This window comes from Oryzias latipes, chromosome 15, assembly GCF_053564925.1.
Source record: "Oryzias latipes strain Hd-rR chromosome 15, Olatipes_Hd-rR_3.1".
Taxonomy (NCBI): Eukaryota; Metazoa; Chordata; class Actinopteri; order Beloniformes; family Adrianichthyidae; genus Oryzias; species Oryzias latipes.
Window position 1 is genome coordinate 14,536,884 of NC_136251.1, and position 19,214 is coordinate 14,556,097.

A 19,214-nucleotide genomic window follows, 5' to 3' on the forward strand; every position below is an offset into this window, starting at 1 on the left:
TGAATGTTGATCATGAGGTTTTATAGAGCACCAGGTAGATTGTGTTTGCACACAGGAAAGATTTCACCTTTATGAAAATGATGGAGCTGTTTATTCCAACCACAGGAATTGGTTGGATTATGGTAAAAATATTTATAATAGCTCTCTTTACTATAAAGATGTTTAACATGTCTGAAAAACAATGAAGACCTACAACCAATAAAAAGCCCTGAGGCTGTAACTCATTTGCTGCTGTCAGCTGATAACAGAAAGCCTCAGAGTGGAAAAAGTAACCAGGGAAACCATGGTGGCGGGGAGGCTGGGGGTTTACACAATGCTGACACGGCTATGCTCATTTCTAAAGCTGGTGCATCTTTATTACTCTATAGCAGTGCCATTTTCTTCATCAAGGACATCCATAGAGGTTTTTATTCCCATAGTTCACTGTTGTGTTGATCTCCAGAGAGATGACTGTTGATGTCAGAGGTCTAAGGTTTCTTTTTCTGGCGATTTGCATTGCAAATGAATTCCCAGCACAGTACAATATTGATGATGGATTCACTCCTGTCCAGGTATAGCTCCTTTGAAAGATCATGAAGCTCAGACCAGAGATGGAGGACTGGACTTGAGACGTACTTAAGCCTCACTTGCAGACTTGAGACCTAATTGAGGTCTGGAACTCGAACATTTTTCACATGTTTAGTCTCTCTTTTTGTTATTTTGCATCCATTTTCTTTATGTATTGTGCTGATCTATCAGTCTGGTTTAATGTTTCAATCATGGCTTCAGTTTAATGACATTTTGTGGCAAAACAGTATTTGTTTTACAATATTTTTCAGGACTTGACATGAAATCGCAGCCAAAGACTCGAGACATGACTTGAAGTTTGCCAAGCAGGACTTAGAACAAAAATCAAGTTTTAATATGAAGACCATGGTTCATGTTTAATCATAATAGTTCCAAATCAATTAAGAGATCTGCTTGACAACAGACACCATTAAAGACCCACCCACTCCAATGAAAACTGTGTTTTCTGTGTTTTTTACATACTCTTCTGGCATTTTTCTGATAATGGAGGGCATAAAAAATAAGCTTAACACTGTATTTTTTCATTTGAATTGTTGTGAATCAGTTTTGTGAATCAATATTCTGGTGATATGAATGCTGACTTGAAATGAAGCCTCTCACTCCAGCCGCGACATCCACCTGAAAAACTACACAATGTTTTCAATTTGTGACAGAGTTTCAGTGAAACACCAGAAGTAAAAATCTCTTGTTCAGCATGATTAGTGAGACAGGAAGTGAACTGTTCCCTTCAGTGACCAAGAACTGAAACAGATCTGATCATGCCGTCCAGCGCGTGCTTTGGTAACTCACTTTCACAGCAAAGGTTCCAACATGAATGATATTTGAATGTTGCGCAACAGAAATTCCACGGAATTAAACATGGATGGCTTTGTGGAGGTTCAGGCTAATCTCTTCTGGTTAATGTTGATCTTTTAATCTACGTTTCTAAGCATTGTTGTTGCTAATAAGAGGAACTTAATAAATGAATTCTTTGTTGCTCAGTGAAGTTTTCATTGTCAGTCACTGGCCAGTGCTTTTAGAAACCTTTCAGCCAAGGCAAACTTCTACCAAGATGTAAAACTGTATTCTTACACTTTTATCTTGTTCATTTTAGGCATCTTAGTACGTTTACTCCTATTTTTACAACTTTAGTCTGCCAATTTCTTTTACTTTATTCTCATATAGTTTGTGTATGTATTTATTTCTTCAACCATTCGGCCTGCAACAATCTTTTTTTTCAGACTTTATTGACAAACCACATAATACAACAACAATGTGAATGTCTCAGGGGGAATTGAAATGTGTACATTTTGCAGAAAGAAATACAACAAAAATTATATACATATAAACACATACATATACAACATAAGAGAAAAGGAAACATCAATTCAAAAACCTTTGGGGTTTGATACGTTTTAAATTTTTCAAAAATCAAATTAGTTCGAATTGCTTTTTGGTTTTGCAGATGTTTTCGGCCTGCAACGACCGCTCGGGGTCCTTCGACTAGTGCTGACGTCACATTATGTGATTGGCTGTCCGTTGGTCCGATGACGTGTCAGATAGTGATTGGTCTGGACAAATTAGTATACTACCATAGAAAAAGATATTATGCGTCCGTAGTAAACTAACAGAGCTCCGAAACAGAGCGAGATTATCTTTTAAACGTGATTTTAGTATGATTATTATGATTAATAAGTGCATTGTAGCCGAACCGACTGCGGTCCGAACCCTTCTCTGGACTATGGTGTCAAATTAGACTCTATTTTGACACCATATACTGGACCGCACACGTTAACAAGCCACCCCCTGCCTGCGAACACGAAGCTACGAGACTCGCTGCTCTGGCTGCTCAGATACGGACGGTTCGCTTGTGTGGAGCAGCAGGTTCATTCTAACAGCCACAGATCTTTTAATAAAGTTTGTTATGGCAAAATCTCTCTATAAACATTACAAAGAATTTTGTCAGACACAATTTATGAAGGAAAAAAACTTTAGGCTACAAAAGGAAGCGTGAAATGAAAATATGTGGAGCCCGAGCAGAGCTCCACGCTATGTAGTTTTACCAAGTGGGGTCACCGCAGTGTGACGTTTTTATCCTCAGTCGAAAGGACCCCGACCGGTTATTGCAGGCCGAATGGTTACGGTACCTACACCGGCGGCGGTCCTGAAGCTCAACGTTCGCTCCCGCCCGCAGGAAATTCAAACCACTGATAGCCACGCCCCTCTCCACTAGTATAAAGACGGAGTGGCGTTCTACGCAGTCAGAACGCCTTTGGAGCTCGAATCTTCAACTTCGGACAACAGAGGCAGAAGTGCTTGTTAAAAAAAAAAAAAAAACAGAACCAAACATGGTGAGTTTAAACACACAGAAGTACCTTTAAAATACGTCATTTTTTTAAATATGCGGTTGCGCATTGCTTATGTCTGATCATATTTTTTTTCTTTTCTATGAGGTTTTTAATGCAATTTTGCACTGGATGCGTATACATTGACTTTTTCGTCGACTGGCTAAAGGCTTAAGAGATAAAAGGTCATATTTGGCTAATGGTTTTCGTGAAAAGGAAAGTTGTCTGCCGACATTTTGGAAAAGATGACGTTGTGGGTTTTTTTCCCCCTTTCTTTCTTTAATTTAAAAAGAGTAAAGTCTTCATTTGCTAAAATGAGCTTGAATCAAATGGCAATGTCCTTTGTTAAGCAGTTACGAACACATACCGCGACTGAGCCGTAACGCATAAACTAACGGTTCCATGCGGTTTGCTCAAAGATGAGGCCCCTCCCCGTGTGAACGAGGCGGGAGGAAAATCTTTTTTGCTGCGTGGAGGTCCTCCATATTGGAATGGTCACGTGATCAGTAAGCTCGATTTGTGACGCCGTACTTCCTCGTTCGATTTTCTGTCGTTCTGCTGAAGATGACTTGTTTTTTTTTTTTTTTTGACAGGTTTTTTTTTTTGTAAATGCCTGCAGGAAGAAAATCCGATGGGTGGTTAAATATAAAATTAATTGTGCTTTAGAGCAATGTTGGATTGCAAATAAAATGGTTGCTTTCTATATTATATAATTTAATGTGATTAACCTACTGTAAATCCTTCAGTCATGCACCACGTGTGAGTTGAAATGTGACTTCAGCACATTGTTGCACTGACACTATCGTTTGCTCCCTTTACTCCTTTGTAGCGTGAATGCATTTCAATGCACGTCGGCCAAGCCGGCGCCCAGATGGGCAATGCATGCTGGGAGCTGTACTGCTTGGAACATGGAATCCAGCCGGATGGTCGGATGCCCAGTGATAAGACTATTGGAGGAGGAGATGACTCCTTTAACACCTTCTTCAGTGAAACTGGAGCTGGCAAACATGTTCCCAGAGCCATCTTTGTGGACCTGGAGCCTACAGTAATTGGTAAAGTTTGTTCCATGAGGGTAAATTTTAGGAGCCGTTTCTTGGACTCTTTAGTGAAGTTGTCAGAGAATGCATCTTAAAATGTGAACTGTTCTGTTCTTCAGATGAGGTCCGTACAGGAACTTATCGGCAGCTCTTCCACCCAGAGCAGCTGATCACCGGTAAAGAAGATGCAGCCAACAATTACGCCCGTGGTCACTACACTGTGGGGAAGGAGATCATCGATCTGGTGCTGGACAGGACTCGCAAACTGGTCAGTTTCAGCTCATGAACATGTGTGATGGGCAGCATGTGGTGCTTAAACTGAACTTCTGTCTGCAGGCGGATCAGTGCACTGGGCTGCAGGGCTTCCTGATCTTCCACTCATTTGGAGGAGGAACCGGCTCCGGCTTCACCTCTCTGCTGATGGAGCGCCTCTCTGTCGACTACGGCAAGAAGTCCAAGCTTGAGTTTGCCGTGTATCCGGCGCCCCAGGTGTCCACCGCAGTGGTAGAGCCCTACAACTCTATCCTGACCACTCACACCACCCTAGAGCACTCCGACTGCGCCTTCATGGTGGACAACGAGGCCATCTATGACATCTGCCGCAGAAACTTGGACATTGAGCGTCCTACCTACACCAACCTGAACAGGCTGATAGGGCAGATTGTGTCCTCCATCACTGCCTCCTTGCGCTTCGACGGTGCCCTGAATGTAGACCTGACAGAGTTTCAGACCAATCTGGTTCCTTATCCACGTATACACTTTCCTCTTGCCACCTACGCCCCTGTGATCTCTGCAGAAAAGGCATACCACGAGCAGTTATCAGTGGCAGACATCACAAATGCCTGCTTTGAGCCAGCCAACCAGATGGTGAAGTGTGATCCTCGCCACGGCAAGTACATGGCCTGCTGTCTGCTGTACCGTGGCGATGTGGTACCAAAAGACGTCAACTCTGCCATCGCCAGCATCAAGACCAGACGCAGCATCCAGTTCGTGGATTGGTGTCCCACAGGCTTTAAAGTGGGCATCAACTACCAGCCCCCTACCGTGGTTCCTGGAGGAGACCTGGCCAAGGTGCAGAGGGCAGTCTGCATGCTTAGCAACACCACCGCCATCGCTGAGGCCTGGGCCCGCCTGGACCACAAGTTTGACCTCATGTATGCCAAGAGGGCCTTCGTCCACTGGTATGTGGGAGAGGGCATGGAAGAGGGGGAGTTCTCCGAAGCCAGAGAAGACATGGCCGCTCTGGAGAAGGATTACGAGGAGGTGGGAACCGACAGTGTTGGCGAGGAAGACGAGGGAGAAGAGTACTAGGCTTGTCCCATTACATGGTTATGTTTTATTTCTGTAACAATAAAGTTGTTGACGCGAAAGTCTTTTGTTTTGTAGACTATATTTCTTTTTTCTCCAAAGCTTCCACACTAGAAGAGCTCCACACATATTTGAAGCTGTTAATCTAAGGGTGAATTATAGGTTCATTAAAACCCTAAACTTCTACTTGACATCTAGCTGTTAAAACAAGCCCCTCCCACATCTTAGAAATGACCAAGTAGTTTGGGGATAAAAAACGCACTGCAGTAAATCGTCTCGGATCCTGGAAGGCCTCCAGTGCTCCATCCGCCTAAAGTCACTATCCTAAAATTGAAAATTCTGTCTAAACAATCCATTATTAGCCAAAGTCTACAAGTTAATCAGGCAATCCAGTCTGGCTCTCAATTTGAGATGAGATCTTAGATCACTGGAAGATGTAGAGATCATAAAAAGTAGTCTGAGAGGCCTCAAGAGATCCTAGTGAAAAAAGCTTTGTTCTCCAAACCATCCACATTAAGGCATGAATCTACTCCAGGGTTCTGATGAAGCTATACCAAATGATCGGATATGAGCCGTGCACCTTGTAATGTGCTCAGGAAGATTGACACTTAAAGATGCAGATTCATTCATCTGATTCCAACACGACAGTTTGGGGCATTTAAATATTAGTCTTCCCCTTTTATCTGAAAGAAAACAGTCTGGAAAGGTATTGTCTTATTTTCTAAAGGAAAATCTCAGAGAATGAAGAGGCTGCCAGAAGTTTTGAATTGACAAAAGTAGGAATAGAGGATATCTTATGAGATTTAAATTTTATTTTCCATCTGCCGCATACTCCAGCAGGTTCTAATGTGTGGAGACGGAAGAGAAGTTGGAGAACATTCCTAAAACACGTAAGGTCAACAGGAGATGCTTGAGGAAATGAAGGCAAGGATCTTTGTAGCAGGAAATACCAAGTGCACTAAATGTTAAATAGAGGTGCTTGTAAGCCGCTCTTCTAGCTTCCTCGAGGGCCCAAGTCCCATTCACACACTGGCGCCACCCTTCCCCCAGGGGCAATGTGGGGTCCGGTGTCTTGCCCAGGGCCGGCTCCAAGGACACTTCGACACATGGGCGGGCAAGGCGGGAATTGAAATTGCAATGTTCCAATTAGGGGTCGACCTGCACCACAGCCGCCCCGTGTGAAAACATTTCTGCACTGTTTCTGCAAATTAATGTCAAATTGGACTTAATTAGGGTTTTGTTTAGGGCCATTACAACCAAAAATAAATAGAGTACATTATAAATACTGCCAAAAGTTTCAATTGCAAAAGGGGTTTATTAAAAAAAAAGGAGCCTCAACTGTAAAAAATAAAATAGAAAACAATAGGAAACGTAGAAAAAAGAGTAAAGGAGCTGGTTCTGACGTACAAATGTCCAACTGGAGTTGGGCTTGCATGAGCCCCCCCCCTGGTGTATTGGAGGGAGGGGGGGGGTGTAGAACGTGGGTTGGTTTTTTCACAAATCGTTAACCAGACGTTTATGAACCAACAGGTGGGTAATAGATAACCCAACAGAACCGACGTGTTTAGGCAGACAATATCAAGCACAGACTAGTCTGCAATAAGTTCATTAACTTCAGTAAAAAAAACTTCCATCTCTGCCGTTGTCTGTCCGGGTTTGTAGACATTTGAGGGGGAGGAGCTGTTGTTAAACGGTGCAGTGCGTGTAGATGAGTTGCCGAGCCACGGCCATGTTCCCGCTGGCCTGGTAGATGAGCGACAGGTTGAAGGCGATTTCCCGCCGGAGATCCACCTGATCGTCTGCGATGCCCTGAGACATCAGATCAAAGAACAGGGGAGTAAAACTTTAAATGCATGATGGACAAACCCACAGGTTATGCTGCCTGTTCTTTGTAAAAAAAAAAAAAGGGGGTCAGGTGGATTCCCAACAAAAACAAAGTATTTTGGCCGGAAATTTACCCATTTTTAATTGAAATTATAAGATCCCCTGATCTAGTTCATCTGAGTAGCTTTTTGTTGTGTGTGGACACCAAACATGAGGAGGTAGGGAGGTTTTCTTTTTCTTTTTTAGGAGTTAGGGGATTTGGTGTCATAGAATTCCGACCGGACATAAACCGCAATTATTAATTTTTCCTTCTCTCCACTTCTGTGAATTAAAGGGGTTGCCATCCATATATAACTATCAACCCACTACTTCCTGATTGGTCAAAGTATGACCTGGTTTAATTTTCAACTTGTGTTTTGTACGTTGATCTTGAAAATAGTCTTAAAATTTTGCGTAGAGACGAGCGAACGGGAGAGTTCCGAACGCAGACGCACAGAACGGGCATCTTCTCGTTGAAAGTGGCCTTTTGATGTTGCAGGGGGCGGTTTGAACGTAGAAGGATGTATATTCTTCTAGTAAGAGTAACTAAAATATTTTTTGTGGGGGGTTCATGTTTGCTGGACTCACGCTCAGTGTCTTTGCAGGAAGCTCCAGAGCCTTCTGGTAATAATGGATGGCCAGGTGTGTGAGGCCCATCTGGTGCAGCGCGCGGCCCAGGTTGTACATGCTCTCCTGACTCTCTCCTCGCAACTCCACGTAGCGCCACAGGAAGGAGAAGCCCTGGGGAGCGCGAGGACTTACCACCACACGTCAAAACTCTGACGGAGGGGGAAACAAAAGGCACCAACACCAACCTGTAGCACCAGAGCGTGGCGTTTGGCCACATACTTCTGAGACGCCATGTGGAAGAAGGTGAGCCCCACGCAGAGGCTGTACAGTGGGTTGTCGGGGTGAGTCTGGAAGGCCTGCACGTACTGACCTGCAATACCGACCCGGATTCACCACCATGCACAAAATGGAAAAGCGGCCGTGCGTCTCATACCCAGAGCGTGCTTGAAGCTGCCAGACACCATGGCGTTGTGTCCACAGAGCACGCACAAGGCGTGATTGTTGGGGTACTTCAGCAGCAGGCGCAGACAGAAGCGGTGGTGGCGCTGGTGCTGGGAGTTGATCGTCAGCTGAAACAACAGCACAGACCTGAGCGGCTCTGCTCATCCGCCCATACCCACACACCGGAGACACTAACCTGGTTGAAGATGTTCCACAGCTGAGGGAGGTTCACATTTTCTATCAGCATCAACCTGTGGAGACCAAGGCATCCATGAGTGCTCAAGGCAAAGGGACTAACCAGTGCTTTGGCCCTGCCTTCCTGACCTGATGTAGTTGTACGCCTTGCAGTAGTTGTGGTCGAGGATGGTGGCAGACAGCCCGAAGCACTCCAGCTCCCTCCGCCTGGGCTTGTTGTCATAGAATGAGTAGAACTCCATGGCCGACTCCACCAGGAGGTCGGCCTCGTCGTAGCGCTCCAGCTGGCACAGGGTGAGGATGCAGCTCACCAGCAGCTGCCACCAGTCCTCTTTGGACAGGACATTGGTTTTACCTGAGGGACGAGGAACCGACAGGAACGTGATCATTCTGGTGTTTCCCCAAAAGAGTTTGGGAGTGTTTTCTGGAGCAGGAAGGACGCACACATGTTGTCTGAATACGCTGTTTCATGGTCGGAAATCTCCGGCAGCCGCTCCTCCAGCTTCTGCAGCCTCAGGTGAGTCACTCCCGACAGAGGGACGGCACGTACACACACCTTAGCTCTCTGCATGGCCACCTACAACACAAAAACACTTTAAGTCCCACTCTGATCATCTATTGATCTATTGTGAACGCGTTCCCAGTGGTATTCTAATTATGATTATGTTGTTTTTAGCCAAAATCAAAAAACCTGTAGTCTTCTAGGACATAGAGCATGAGAGCTCTTTGTTTACATGACAGTCCCTCACAAACTAAAATGTCGGGCAATATTGTAGCTATCCAGCGGTCAGATTCCAGCTCATACGAGGAAAACATAGAAACATGGATCTATTTGTCTACAATTGGATCAGGAGTGAAGCAGGGAGCTTGTGTCCAGCCCAGCATATTTTTTATGTCACAAATATAATCTTGTTCAAACACTTTTTTTTTCTTCGTCTGCTCCAGATTCACAACAATTTCAATAAAGATCCTCAGAAATATCTTAATTAATTTTTTAGATATGTCTTCCGTCATCGACATTTTTTTTTACAAGAACATGTTAAAAGCGCCAAAAACACCATTTTCTTTGGAGTGGACCTTTAAAGACATGCCGCCAGAGAAACCCACTGCTTTCTAAAGAAACCAAAAAAAAACAACCTTAAGCAGCATGGAGATCATGGAGATCACAGCATCCAGGTAGTCGTGCAGTTGGCCTTGGGTCTTCAGTAGTGTTGAGCGATGCAGCAAAAGCTTTAACTCCTGCAAAAGCAGAACAAAATGTTGCTGCTGTACTTCCAAAAACAGAGTTTTCCTACTTTTGATCATTTTTTTTTATTCACACTATTGAGGATTCAGACCAAAGGCAGCAAAGAAAGAACTAATCAAGTCCAATCATCAACAGAGGACTCAGATAAACCTGGACTCAACTATATCCAAGGACAGAAATGAAGGCAGCTTGAAGTTCTCCTGAGCATCCGGCCCACCTTTTGTGCAGCGCTTGAGTCCTGTGCCAGGGTGTCACTGTCATACATGGACTCCAAGGCTTTCAGAGCACAGTCCATGTGTCCCAGCTGCTGCTGCAGGGTTGCAAGGGACAGCCGAGCCTCCAGATGCTGCGGCGCCATCTCCACCACCTTGCTGTAGCTGTCTGCTGCCGCCTCCATGTGGCCCAGAGCCTTCAGACACTCTGCAATACAGAAGCAGAGAAGCTAGAACCTGCTGTCCAGGTCCCAGAGGGTGGTCAAAAAGCTGCTGTGTCGTGAAGTATCGGTTTAACATTGTCTGGTCTTATCCTCTGCTGTTCTTCTGATAATTTCTCAAAGTATTTTGCATAAAGTATCTGTTAGAACTCCATCTTCAGATGTTCTCCAGGGTTCTCCTCTTGGAAGACTGTTTTTGGTCTAGATGAACTCAACACAAACCCAGAAAGACCTGAAGTTGGAGTTCCTCAAAAGACCTCTGGTGGCAGGAGAGAGCAACTTCTCACCAAACCTTGTGTTAAAACTCCAAAAGCATTTTTGTAGCAAAAATAAACATATTTAAAGTTTAATGATTTTTTTAAAAAAAGTGTATTGCTTTATTTTCTATTTATGAAAACTTAAAAAAAAAAGTTATTTAGAGCTAAAATTTGCTCATCAGAGACATTTTCTTTGATTGGCAGGAGGGTGGACTCAAATAAACTCCCACTAGCCCCACTCAAATGCAATTTTAGCAGATTTTAGAGCTGGACTCAACTACAATAAACGACGAAGAAGTAATTTCTGATTTCTGTAGTGTTCAAACTAAAGAAAACAAGACATTTATTCAAATATATTAAGTTTAGTATTCGATGTGCATAGATGTTCTACATATGCTTAATTAAATGTTAACTTATAAATCTGGTTTGTAGCCTGACCCACTTCATGCTGGAAGAAACGACATTGAAACATGATCTCCCCTCCGTAAAACACAAGACGACTGTTTCAGCTGCATCTGCTGAGTTCCTGCTGACCCCTCAGCCGATGCTTTAGCTGCCATCTCTGTTCATGTGAAGGTGACCTGCTGCATGCCTGATAAAAACAGCTGCTGTTCTTCAAAGCTCTGTTAAATCTGGTTGGCTTCTAACCTTAGGTGTTTTGTGAGGTCATTGAAAACATGAATGTTTGCAGTATTTTTAAAATGTCACGAATCAAGGCCAGTTCAAATTTTACTTGACCTTCTATAATTGTTCAAGTCCCACTCTAATCATCTTGTGTTGTATTCTAAAAGTGTTCCCAGTGATCCAGCGCTCTTCAAGTTTACTCCATCTATCAAAAAAAGTGTGATGTTTTGAAAACACAGAGAGGAGGGTCAGTGATGATGTTGGTAAAATGACGCTCTTCCTCTTCTTGACAACTAAATACTGTTAATTCTGATAATAATTTGAATCAATTATCAAGGAAAATAGAGATAATTTGTACGATATGCAGATAAACTGTTAACTTTTCAATCAGGTCTCACCTGAAACCATCATTTACAAATTTCTCAACCCAGTGGACAATGCTCTGGAGGAATTGAGTGCACACTCATGTAGAGACACTTCAGTGACTCCCTGCTTTACCTGCATGACGCAGCCAGACAACAGCTAAGTTGTATTTGTCGGAAATGACGAGTGCAGACAGCAGAGGCAGTGCAGACGTGTAGCAACCCTGCTCCAGGTAAGCTTCACCAACGTCCAGGTACAGGTCACCGATCTCCTCTGGACTCTGCTCCATCAGCGACAACACCAGCGGCTAAAAACAATAAACAAAATGGTTGAAGTGTTTCTTTTTTCAGAGAAACATCTGGGGCATCACAAGGGTTCAGTTCACCTCTAGAGGCGTAAAGACTTGCAGGTTGATGAGGCAGACCATCAGCTTGGCTCGGAGGTCCACTGGGACGCTGTCTGCTATCTGAACAGCTTTGATATCGCCTGCAGACAAAACCGTACAAAGTTTTAGCAGTTCTGCTGTAAATATCAACGAGTTCCTCTAATCTCAAGAGTTTAGGGCCCTGCCTCATGATGGAACCAACATGCATGAGGTGTAAGTGGGACGAGTAAATGTTCCAGTTGGTGTGAAGAAAGTTATGGTTTTTCCTTAGGAATATGAACTCATTATTGTCTGTAGTTTATAAAAAATAAATTCCCTCTAAACCAGACGGATTAATTTCAGCTCTAGCAAGGTGTACTGCAGACCAACCTTAACAACTGTCTTCAGAGAAAGTCACAAAACCATCCAAGTCTATTTGAAAAAACAACAGTTAACTTCAATGGAGAGTTAAGGCTCCATTTTGTTTTTCTAAAGTATCTCCTTGAGTCTCTGTTCTATCACTGCTCTCTGCTGGTAAGCTAAGCTCTCTGCAGTCTCACTTGCAGCTACAATCCAGGACATTTCAAGGCTGTTATATATTTTCTTATCACGGCTTGCATCCTGTTGAACACCTGACTCAGGCGGGTTCAGTCCACAAATCAAAGTAATTTGTGGGATTTCCAGGATCAGGACTGAGCAGAGCAACCTGGCTGCAGAAAAGATGGCGCCTGACGCCATTGGCTGGAAGCAGAAATTCTACAATTTAACCTAAACCTCTGTCTCTTCTCCCTCAATGGCTCGATGGAGTGTGCTGAAGCCCACCTTAATCCAGAAGGTGTGATTCCATTACGTTTGCTCTTCTAACCCTAACCCAAACCTAAAAATTGTAGAGAAATGTTTATTAAAGCCTCAAACAGGAAAATCCGTAACTGTTAGGGTCAACGGTTAAAGTAGTTTTTTTCAAACAATATGGAGATTTTCTGGTTCCAGTCGAGAACATCCAGTTCTGGACGTTGATGTCTGCATCCAGGTCTACTTGAGCAGAGCTGGTCTTGAGCTTGACTGTTTCCCCCTGGAAATTAGACCATTAGTGCCTAGTTTCTCAACTTGGGGAGCCCCGGGTCCTTACATATCATGTGCAAACCCCGTGCACACGGCAGAGAGTCAGGGGCGAGCACTCGCACCTTACTAATGTCTAGAGTGTAACAGGAGGGCACCGTACAACAGCATCACCCATACGACATAAGTACAACTTATAGCCTCAAGGGAACTGCAAGGCACACCTGCACTCCCCTTTAGATCCAGCCGCTTCTCCCCATAACCATCTATGTGCATGTGACTGAGGCTTCACAGAGATGGGCTGCTAGCAACACACTTCCACAAGTTCAAAATTTTATTATGACCACCTTTACCAGCAAGGCTTAACAAACAACTAAATGGGCAAAAGTAAGAGGGGGAGCGATTAGCCAGGAAGATTTCAGAAATGTTAATTTTCCATTCAGACCTTTTACGAGTTTACTGTGAGCAAGAAAATGGTAAAAAAAAATTCCATAAGCTGAACTTTGTTCCAGTTCAGGAACTTCTTTTACTTCAGAGAGGTTCTTAGTATCATTGAACTTCTTATAAATCCCACTTGAAAACAAGGCTCACCGCAACTCTCAGCAGGCATTTCTTCTGGAAGGTTTAATGCTGCTCCCTTGTCGTTCGCCTCTTTCTTCTCAGCGGCCTCCTCGCCACGGTAGGGTACTTCAGCTGTCGCGTTCTCCCTTACCAGAACCACATCTGTGAACTTGACCAGGACCTAGGAAAACCAACTGCCATCAGCACACATTCTCTTTCACTGTGTGACTGAAGCGGGCCTCACGTACCTGCAAGGCCTTGCTGTGCTGCCGGCTGGAGATGTAAAGTTCAGCCGCCATGTTGACGAAGTCGTCCCCGACCAGACTGGGGTGTCGTGACAGACCTTCTTCTATGACGCTCAGGGCCGAGGGCAGGTCATTGCTCTCATAGTAACTCCTGAAGCAGACAAGCAAAAGGTGAGGACAGCGTTTGGGAGAAAACATTCAGGACAAATGTCACTGAAAACTGCTTCTGGAATTATTCCACCATTTTCTGTCGCTCCTCAGAGCAGCAATGTGGTGACAAACCAGCTCTCTGGGTTAGACACATGTGGAAGTTAGATACCAACAAACGTGGAGTAACTCTGGCGAGGATCAAAGGACTAACCTCAAGTGATTCTTCCTCAGTACTTTGAGGTATGAAAGCAGTAGAAACTCTGACTCAACACACCAAGAGATGTCTTTCATGTTCATGCATTACTTCACACCAGTGTAGGAGGCAAGACCCATAAAGACATGGATGGATGGATGGATGGATGGGTGGATGGATGGATGGATGGATGGACGGACGGACGGACGGATGGATGGAGTCTGTGTTAATTAAGTGTTGCCGAAAACATTTCCAGTCTTAAAGCGTTAAAGAACAGGTAGAAAAGCCCTCTGTAAGTTTAGCCATTTACCGATTTTTTAAACTGGTCCGTTCATATTTTGAGGAACAAACTGCTTACGTTTATCCAGAAATTTTGAGTCATTTAGTTTGTCTCTGATAATTCCAGAAAAGAGCAGCTCATTTATTGAAGGTCAATAAGTATACTTTCCCTCCTACAAGACAAAAATTGGGGATATTTGGACATGCCAAACTAAATTCCTTTGTGTCTGCGGTGTTGAGGATTTTGCATCAGTGTTTTGGACTGAAGGGGGCGTCTCTAAGGTGTATGTGAGGTTTCCTTCATGCAGTAACAGATCTGCGAACTCTGCTTGGCGTGTCAGACCTTTCATCTGGTCCAGCTTGCTTTCACACATGGAGCTTTCAGAGGGAAAACTGACTCAAGCAGACAAAACTATAAGAAAAAACTTGCAGGTTCAAACGCTGGGCGGAGTATTGTGCGATCCCCGTTGCCCACAGAAAAGACTTACTTTTGACCAAATTAAGTCAGTTCGGTCGTCCTTTTTTTTGCGACACAGACACCGCCATGTTGGAGCCAGACGGTGTTAGTAAGAAGATATTGGTACAGGTTGGTCTGAGTCATCGTTTCCACGGCAACCACTCTCACCAATCAAGACTAAGCTTGTTAAAAGGCCACACTCCTACCACTTGAAAGCGGGTCACACAAACTCTGTCAATTAAACAATTTGATCGGACGTGGAGGGCAACAGGCTCCGCCTACTTTTACTGAGGCATCTGATTGGTCAGTTTCCATTTTGAACAACTAGCAATAAAGAATAAATATCATGAAAAAGTACATTTGTAGTACTACGTTTGCCCTCTTAGATATTTCTTATTTAAAGTTTTGCACTGATTTATTTTGCTTATCCTAATTAGCACAAAACACCATCCAATAACAATTAACCTACTAGCGCCAACACAATTTACTCTTGCAGTAAATCTGAGGCGTTAGGTTGAATATTGTCACACTGCTCTTCTTGAAGCAAAGGCAAACCAGTCCAGGTGTCTGTGCGCTGCAAGTGTGGAGGTTTTACTTAGCCATGTCCTTGGACAGCTGCATGAAGTGCTCCCCATCCTCAAGAGGAAGCAGCGACAGGATCCTCCGGTAGCCGTCCATGCACTGCTTGTGCTCTCCCAAGCGCATGTGGAGGCTGGAGCGCTCCCACAGGTAGCGCACGTTGGTGGGGTCGTATTTGATGGCTGCAGAAAAAGAGTAAATCATAAACATTAAGAACCGGGAATGCCCCATTAAATGCTTTAAGAGCAGGGAGACTTCCTTCAGACTTGTACGGCTGTGGTCTTCGGGAAAAGTCTTTTTTTTTTGGTGTAACTTAAGTTCTCCAAACATTCTGAGAAAACATCAGACCGACCGACTGGATTGAGTTGACTCTCCGTACTCGCTGAGTTGCTGCTACACGCCCATCTCTTTCCCATTCTGGCAGCATTTTTTCGGTTGGTTTTATCTCCATAGCAACCCTTTTTTTTTGGTCCCCTAAGGTTTCTCACCATGTCTGTAATGTCCCTTTCACTGGGTACTAGGTGTGTGTTAATTTTGGTGAGTATGTGGCGGGGGTGACGTTTTCGCTCACCTTTGCTGTAGCAGATGATGGCCTGTCGGATGTTGTTCTGTTCCAGAGACATTTCCGCCAGCCTGATCCACTCCTCACAGTCGGACGGGTTGAGGTGAGCAGCAATCAGAGAGAACTGCAGAGATTTGTCGGTGTCTCCTTCGTCTTCATAGATCATGGCCAGCGTGGAAAAAGGCTCGTAGGCCAGAGGAGCTGCAGAAGACATGAGGTGAGATCTGTCAAACACAAACTCTGCATTGTCATAACCGCAGAATCTAAAAGCTTCTTACCCTGTCGGATGATTTCCATGCACATCTGGACAGCTGTGTCTTTTTCTCCTCGCGCGTAGCGAATGTTGGCTTCTCCCATGAGACCGCGCAAAGCTGTAGGAAGTTTGCTGCCATGACGACGCCCCTAAGGAGATGTAAGTTCAAGCACAGAGCTGTGCGAGTGACAGCATGCGTGTGTTGTTGTGTGAGGGGCATACCTTCATATGCTTCTTGTTTTCCCGACTCAGCTCCATCTCCAGGGCAAAAACATCTCCGACCGTCACGTCCTCTGCCTCCTCCTCTGCCTCCTCCTTTGGTTTCTGTGTCCGCCTCCCACATCCTTCCCCTCGCTGATGCTTCTTTCTCCCCTTCCCGGTCTTTGCGTCGCTGCCCTTATCTTCTACTACAAAGTCCTTGTCATCCTCATCATCCACATAGCTCAAGCTGTCCTCCTCTTCCTCTGATGATGGCGGCTCTGCAGACTCTCCCAGGATGGAGGCAAACGCCTGCTGAACTCCAGGGCTGACCCCGTCCTCTGGGAAGACAGTAGCAGACATTTATACTCCTGCTCCTCCATGCATCAGAAGCACTGTAGGAGAAAAGAGAATGAAGAACATCCAAAAAACACACAAAGCTACAAAAAAACAAACAAACAGTGATTGCATCGCAACTTTGTTTTCCTAGAGGGTTTTCGTTCCTTCTTGAATAAGAACGAGTGTTTTCATGGAGACCAGGAGATCCACCTTCAACACCAGTCTGCTTCCAGAGTAAGGTTCGAAGCTGTCTGACATCACAAGCAGACAGAGATATACAGACACGCAAACAGGCTAACATAACAAATCCATGTTACCGGGCTGTGACAGGATCTGCGCAGAGGAACAGGGCTGAGCGTCTTCTTCAGCATCTTCACCTCGTTCGGACTCCTGCAAACAGATATGATCAGCGAACCAGTCAACGAGCGCCACGAACGTGAAGGGTTCTGGTTCGGTCCTGCTGGACTCTGTCTGTCTGTCTCACCTCGGCTTTCCTCTCATCTCTTCTTCTATCGAACTCTTCAAAGGTTATTCGACCTTCCAGGTAATCAATTAGCTCGCTGCTGAAACCTGACATCTTCACCTGCGGGAAAAACGCAGGACAAAACGAAAAGTTTACGGTTGTTTTAACTCTTTAGGGTCTCATTTTCCAATATGTCGCCATGTTTGGTTACTTCTGCAGCCAATGGCTGAGAAGATGAAACTGCGACAAAACATCCGGCTTGACTCTTCGATACTGCCGCTTAAAGCGTGATTACTGCCATCTAGTGGTGTGGAGTGTTCCTTCGCCTGTCATAACTTCATAACTTTACGATTCAAAGTTATTAAGCTGACATTACACAAAGTCAAAGATAATTCAGTGGTAAATCATTTTCACAGCAATTTTAACAGTTTATAACATTAAGACAAATGTACTAATTTATTTGGATTACATCAAATAAGGGACACATTTAAAACAATCTAAAAAATTTAAGATAGATCTGAACTAGGATTGGTCTCTTTTTTTTATTCATAAATTCTAACGTTGCCTTATATGCAACCAATTCTTCACCGTATTTGTTGGTTGATCCCATATTTGCTCTAAATTTCTTTTTTGTCGTTTTTATCAAATTGGACCATGTATGAACTTTGTGCTGTAAAGAGCATTTTTTCATGTTTACTTTTAAACAGGTAGATTTGAATACCTGGGATTAGAGCTGCCAGAGGTTAAAGAAAGAACAAAGAGGAGTCTCATGGATGCAAAAGATATGAAGAGGAAGGTGCATCTTGTTGTTCTCTTTAAACATCTAAATGGAACAACCAGAGGCAAAAGGAGAGGAAAGTAATACATGTTACAAGAAACAAAAACAGATCCCAGAAACCATAAACATGAGCTGGAACAGTGGCAAAGGCAGACCAAAGAACCCCATAAGTTGGGTTGGTTGTGAAACCAAGATCCTGCCAGAACCACGCCTCCTTCTGTCAACGGTGATCAAATAAACAATGGAAACACATGACAGAACCTCAGCAGGGGTAGCTCACTGCTGATGATACCACTGTGTCACGAGAAACAAAATCCGTGTAGTCATGACATTTGACGATCAAGATGGAGGACTGGGAGCAGGCAAATATTAACCAGCTGTCTTCAGAGAACCAATCATGAGAAAAAATCCTTTTATTTTTTTCAGTTATACCATCATCTGGGTGAATACTCGATTCTGATTGGCTGCAAGGTGTCTATTAAAAAGTGAATAATGCTACATTTGTAAAAGAAGTACATAACCTGAAAGTATTATATTTTTGTGCTGGCCTAAATGTCAGAACAGAAATTTGGAACACAAGTGGACATCAAAGTTTATCACAATAGCAAGACAATAGAAAAGACCTGTCCTTCAAATGACACATTGATGGACATGCCTGCATGTCTATAGAATGTGACCATAAACAGTAATGTTGCCTTTAATTTTAAAGATCTAGTTTGTTGCCTGCATTTCTGGCCTGCTTACCTTCTTGCTTGATACAGACTGAGTACGTGTTTATAAATTATTTTATGATTAATTAATAAAAGAATTTGTTTGATTAGTGATACACATTTAATGATCGGTTAATGGTGCGAATTTCTTGCAATAAAAGTGATTTAGGAAACTAATTGTGGATTTTGTTTCTTTGAAACAAACTTCTGCTTCATCAACTGGTCAAATTTCCCTCTAAAATTAGATTTTATACCACCTAACATGACGTTTACCTATTCACTTAACTCTGGGTGTTAGTCCTCATTTAGCTGCAGGGGGAACCAGTGTGAATCAAACAGTCCGCTTCTTGAAAAAAACAATATAAACATTAAAGATATATAGATTTTGAAAAAGTCACGGTGATTTATTTTTTATTCCTTTCGTGACCATAGTATAAGACGGATAATGCCCCACCAGCTGTCCATTAATTGACAATAGACACCACAATGGGCATTAAACAGCCTTTGCCATATAATGTATTTATGAATAAACTTTAATCTGATAAATTCTCAATTTACAAGAAATTATATGTAAAACATCGACTATTTTACTCATAGTTCTACGAGTTTACTCTCGTAATTCTTTTTACTTTTTTGTTGTTGTAATTTTATGACTTTATTCTCGTAAAATAAGATGTGTTTATATTTTTCAATTTCACAGTAGCCCTAATACTCCGTCGTTCAAATGAGCATTACTTCTCTCGGATAAGAAACAATGAAAAAACAATGAAAGTTAGCTCGCATTCTGTTGGAGTAA

At 43.5% G+C, this 19,214-nt stretch overlaps 2 protein-coding genes across 2 annotated transcripts; one reads left to right on the forward strand and one right to left on the reverse strand.

Moving 5' to 3' along the window:
• The first annotated feature begins 2,132 nt into the window (after positions 1–2,132).
• tuba4l (tubulin, alpha 4 like) lies at positions 2,133–5,298 on the forward strand. The gene is made up of 4 exons (XM_004077010.4): positions 2,133–2,897; positions 3,721–3,943; positions 4,048–4,196; positions 4,265–5,298. Exons 1-4 carry the CDS (start codon positions 2,895–2,897, stop codon positions 5,237–5,239), a joined length of 1,350 nt encoding a protein of 449 aa, XP_004077058.1. The 5' UTR covers positions 2,133–2,894; the 3' UTR covers positions 5,240–5,298.
• A 1,233-nt stretch (positions 5,299–6,531) lies between these two features.
• gtf3c3 (general transcription factor IIIC, polypeptide 3) lies at positions 6,532–17,205 on the reverse strand. The gene is made up of 19 exons (XM_023963726.2): positions 16,952–17,205; positions 16,785–16,857; positions 16,153–16,469; positions 15,956–16,079; positions 15,687–15,878; positions 15,132–15,297; positions 13,461–13,608; positions 13,243–13,393; positions 11,614–11,714; positions 11,364–11,535; positions 9,769–9,971; positions 9,443–9,544; positions 8,750–8,882; positions 8,435–8,660; positions 8,307–8,361; positions 8,103–8,238; positions 7,915–8,039; positions 7,688–7,840; positions 6,532–7,045 (listed from the first exon to the last, which is right to left on the reverse strand). The coding sequence occupies exons 1-19, from the start codon at positions 17,042–17,044 to the stop codon at positions 6,923–6,925; spliced, it is 2,793 nt and encodes a 930-aa protein (XP_023819494.1). The 5' UTR covers positions 17,045–17,205; the 3' UTR covers positions 6,532–6,922.
• Positions 17,206–19,214: the final 2,009 nt, after the last annotated feature.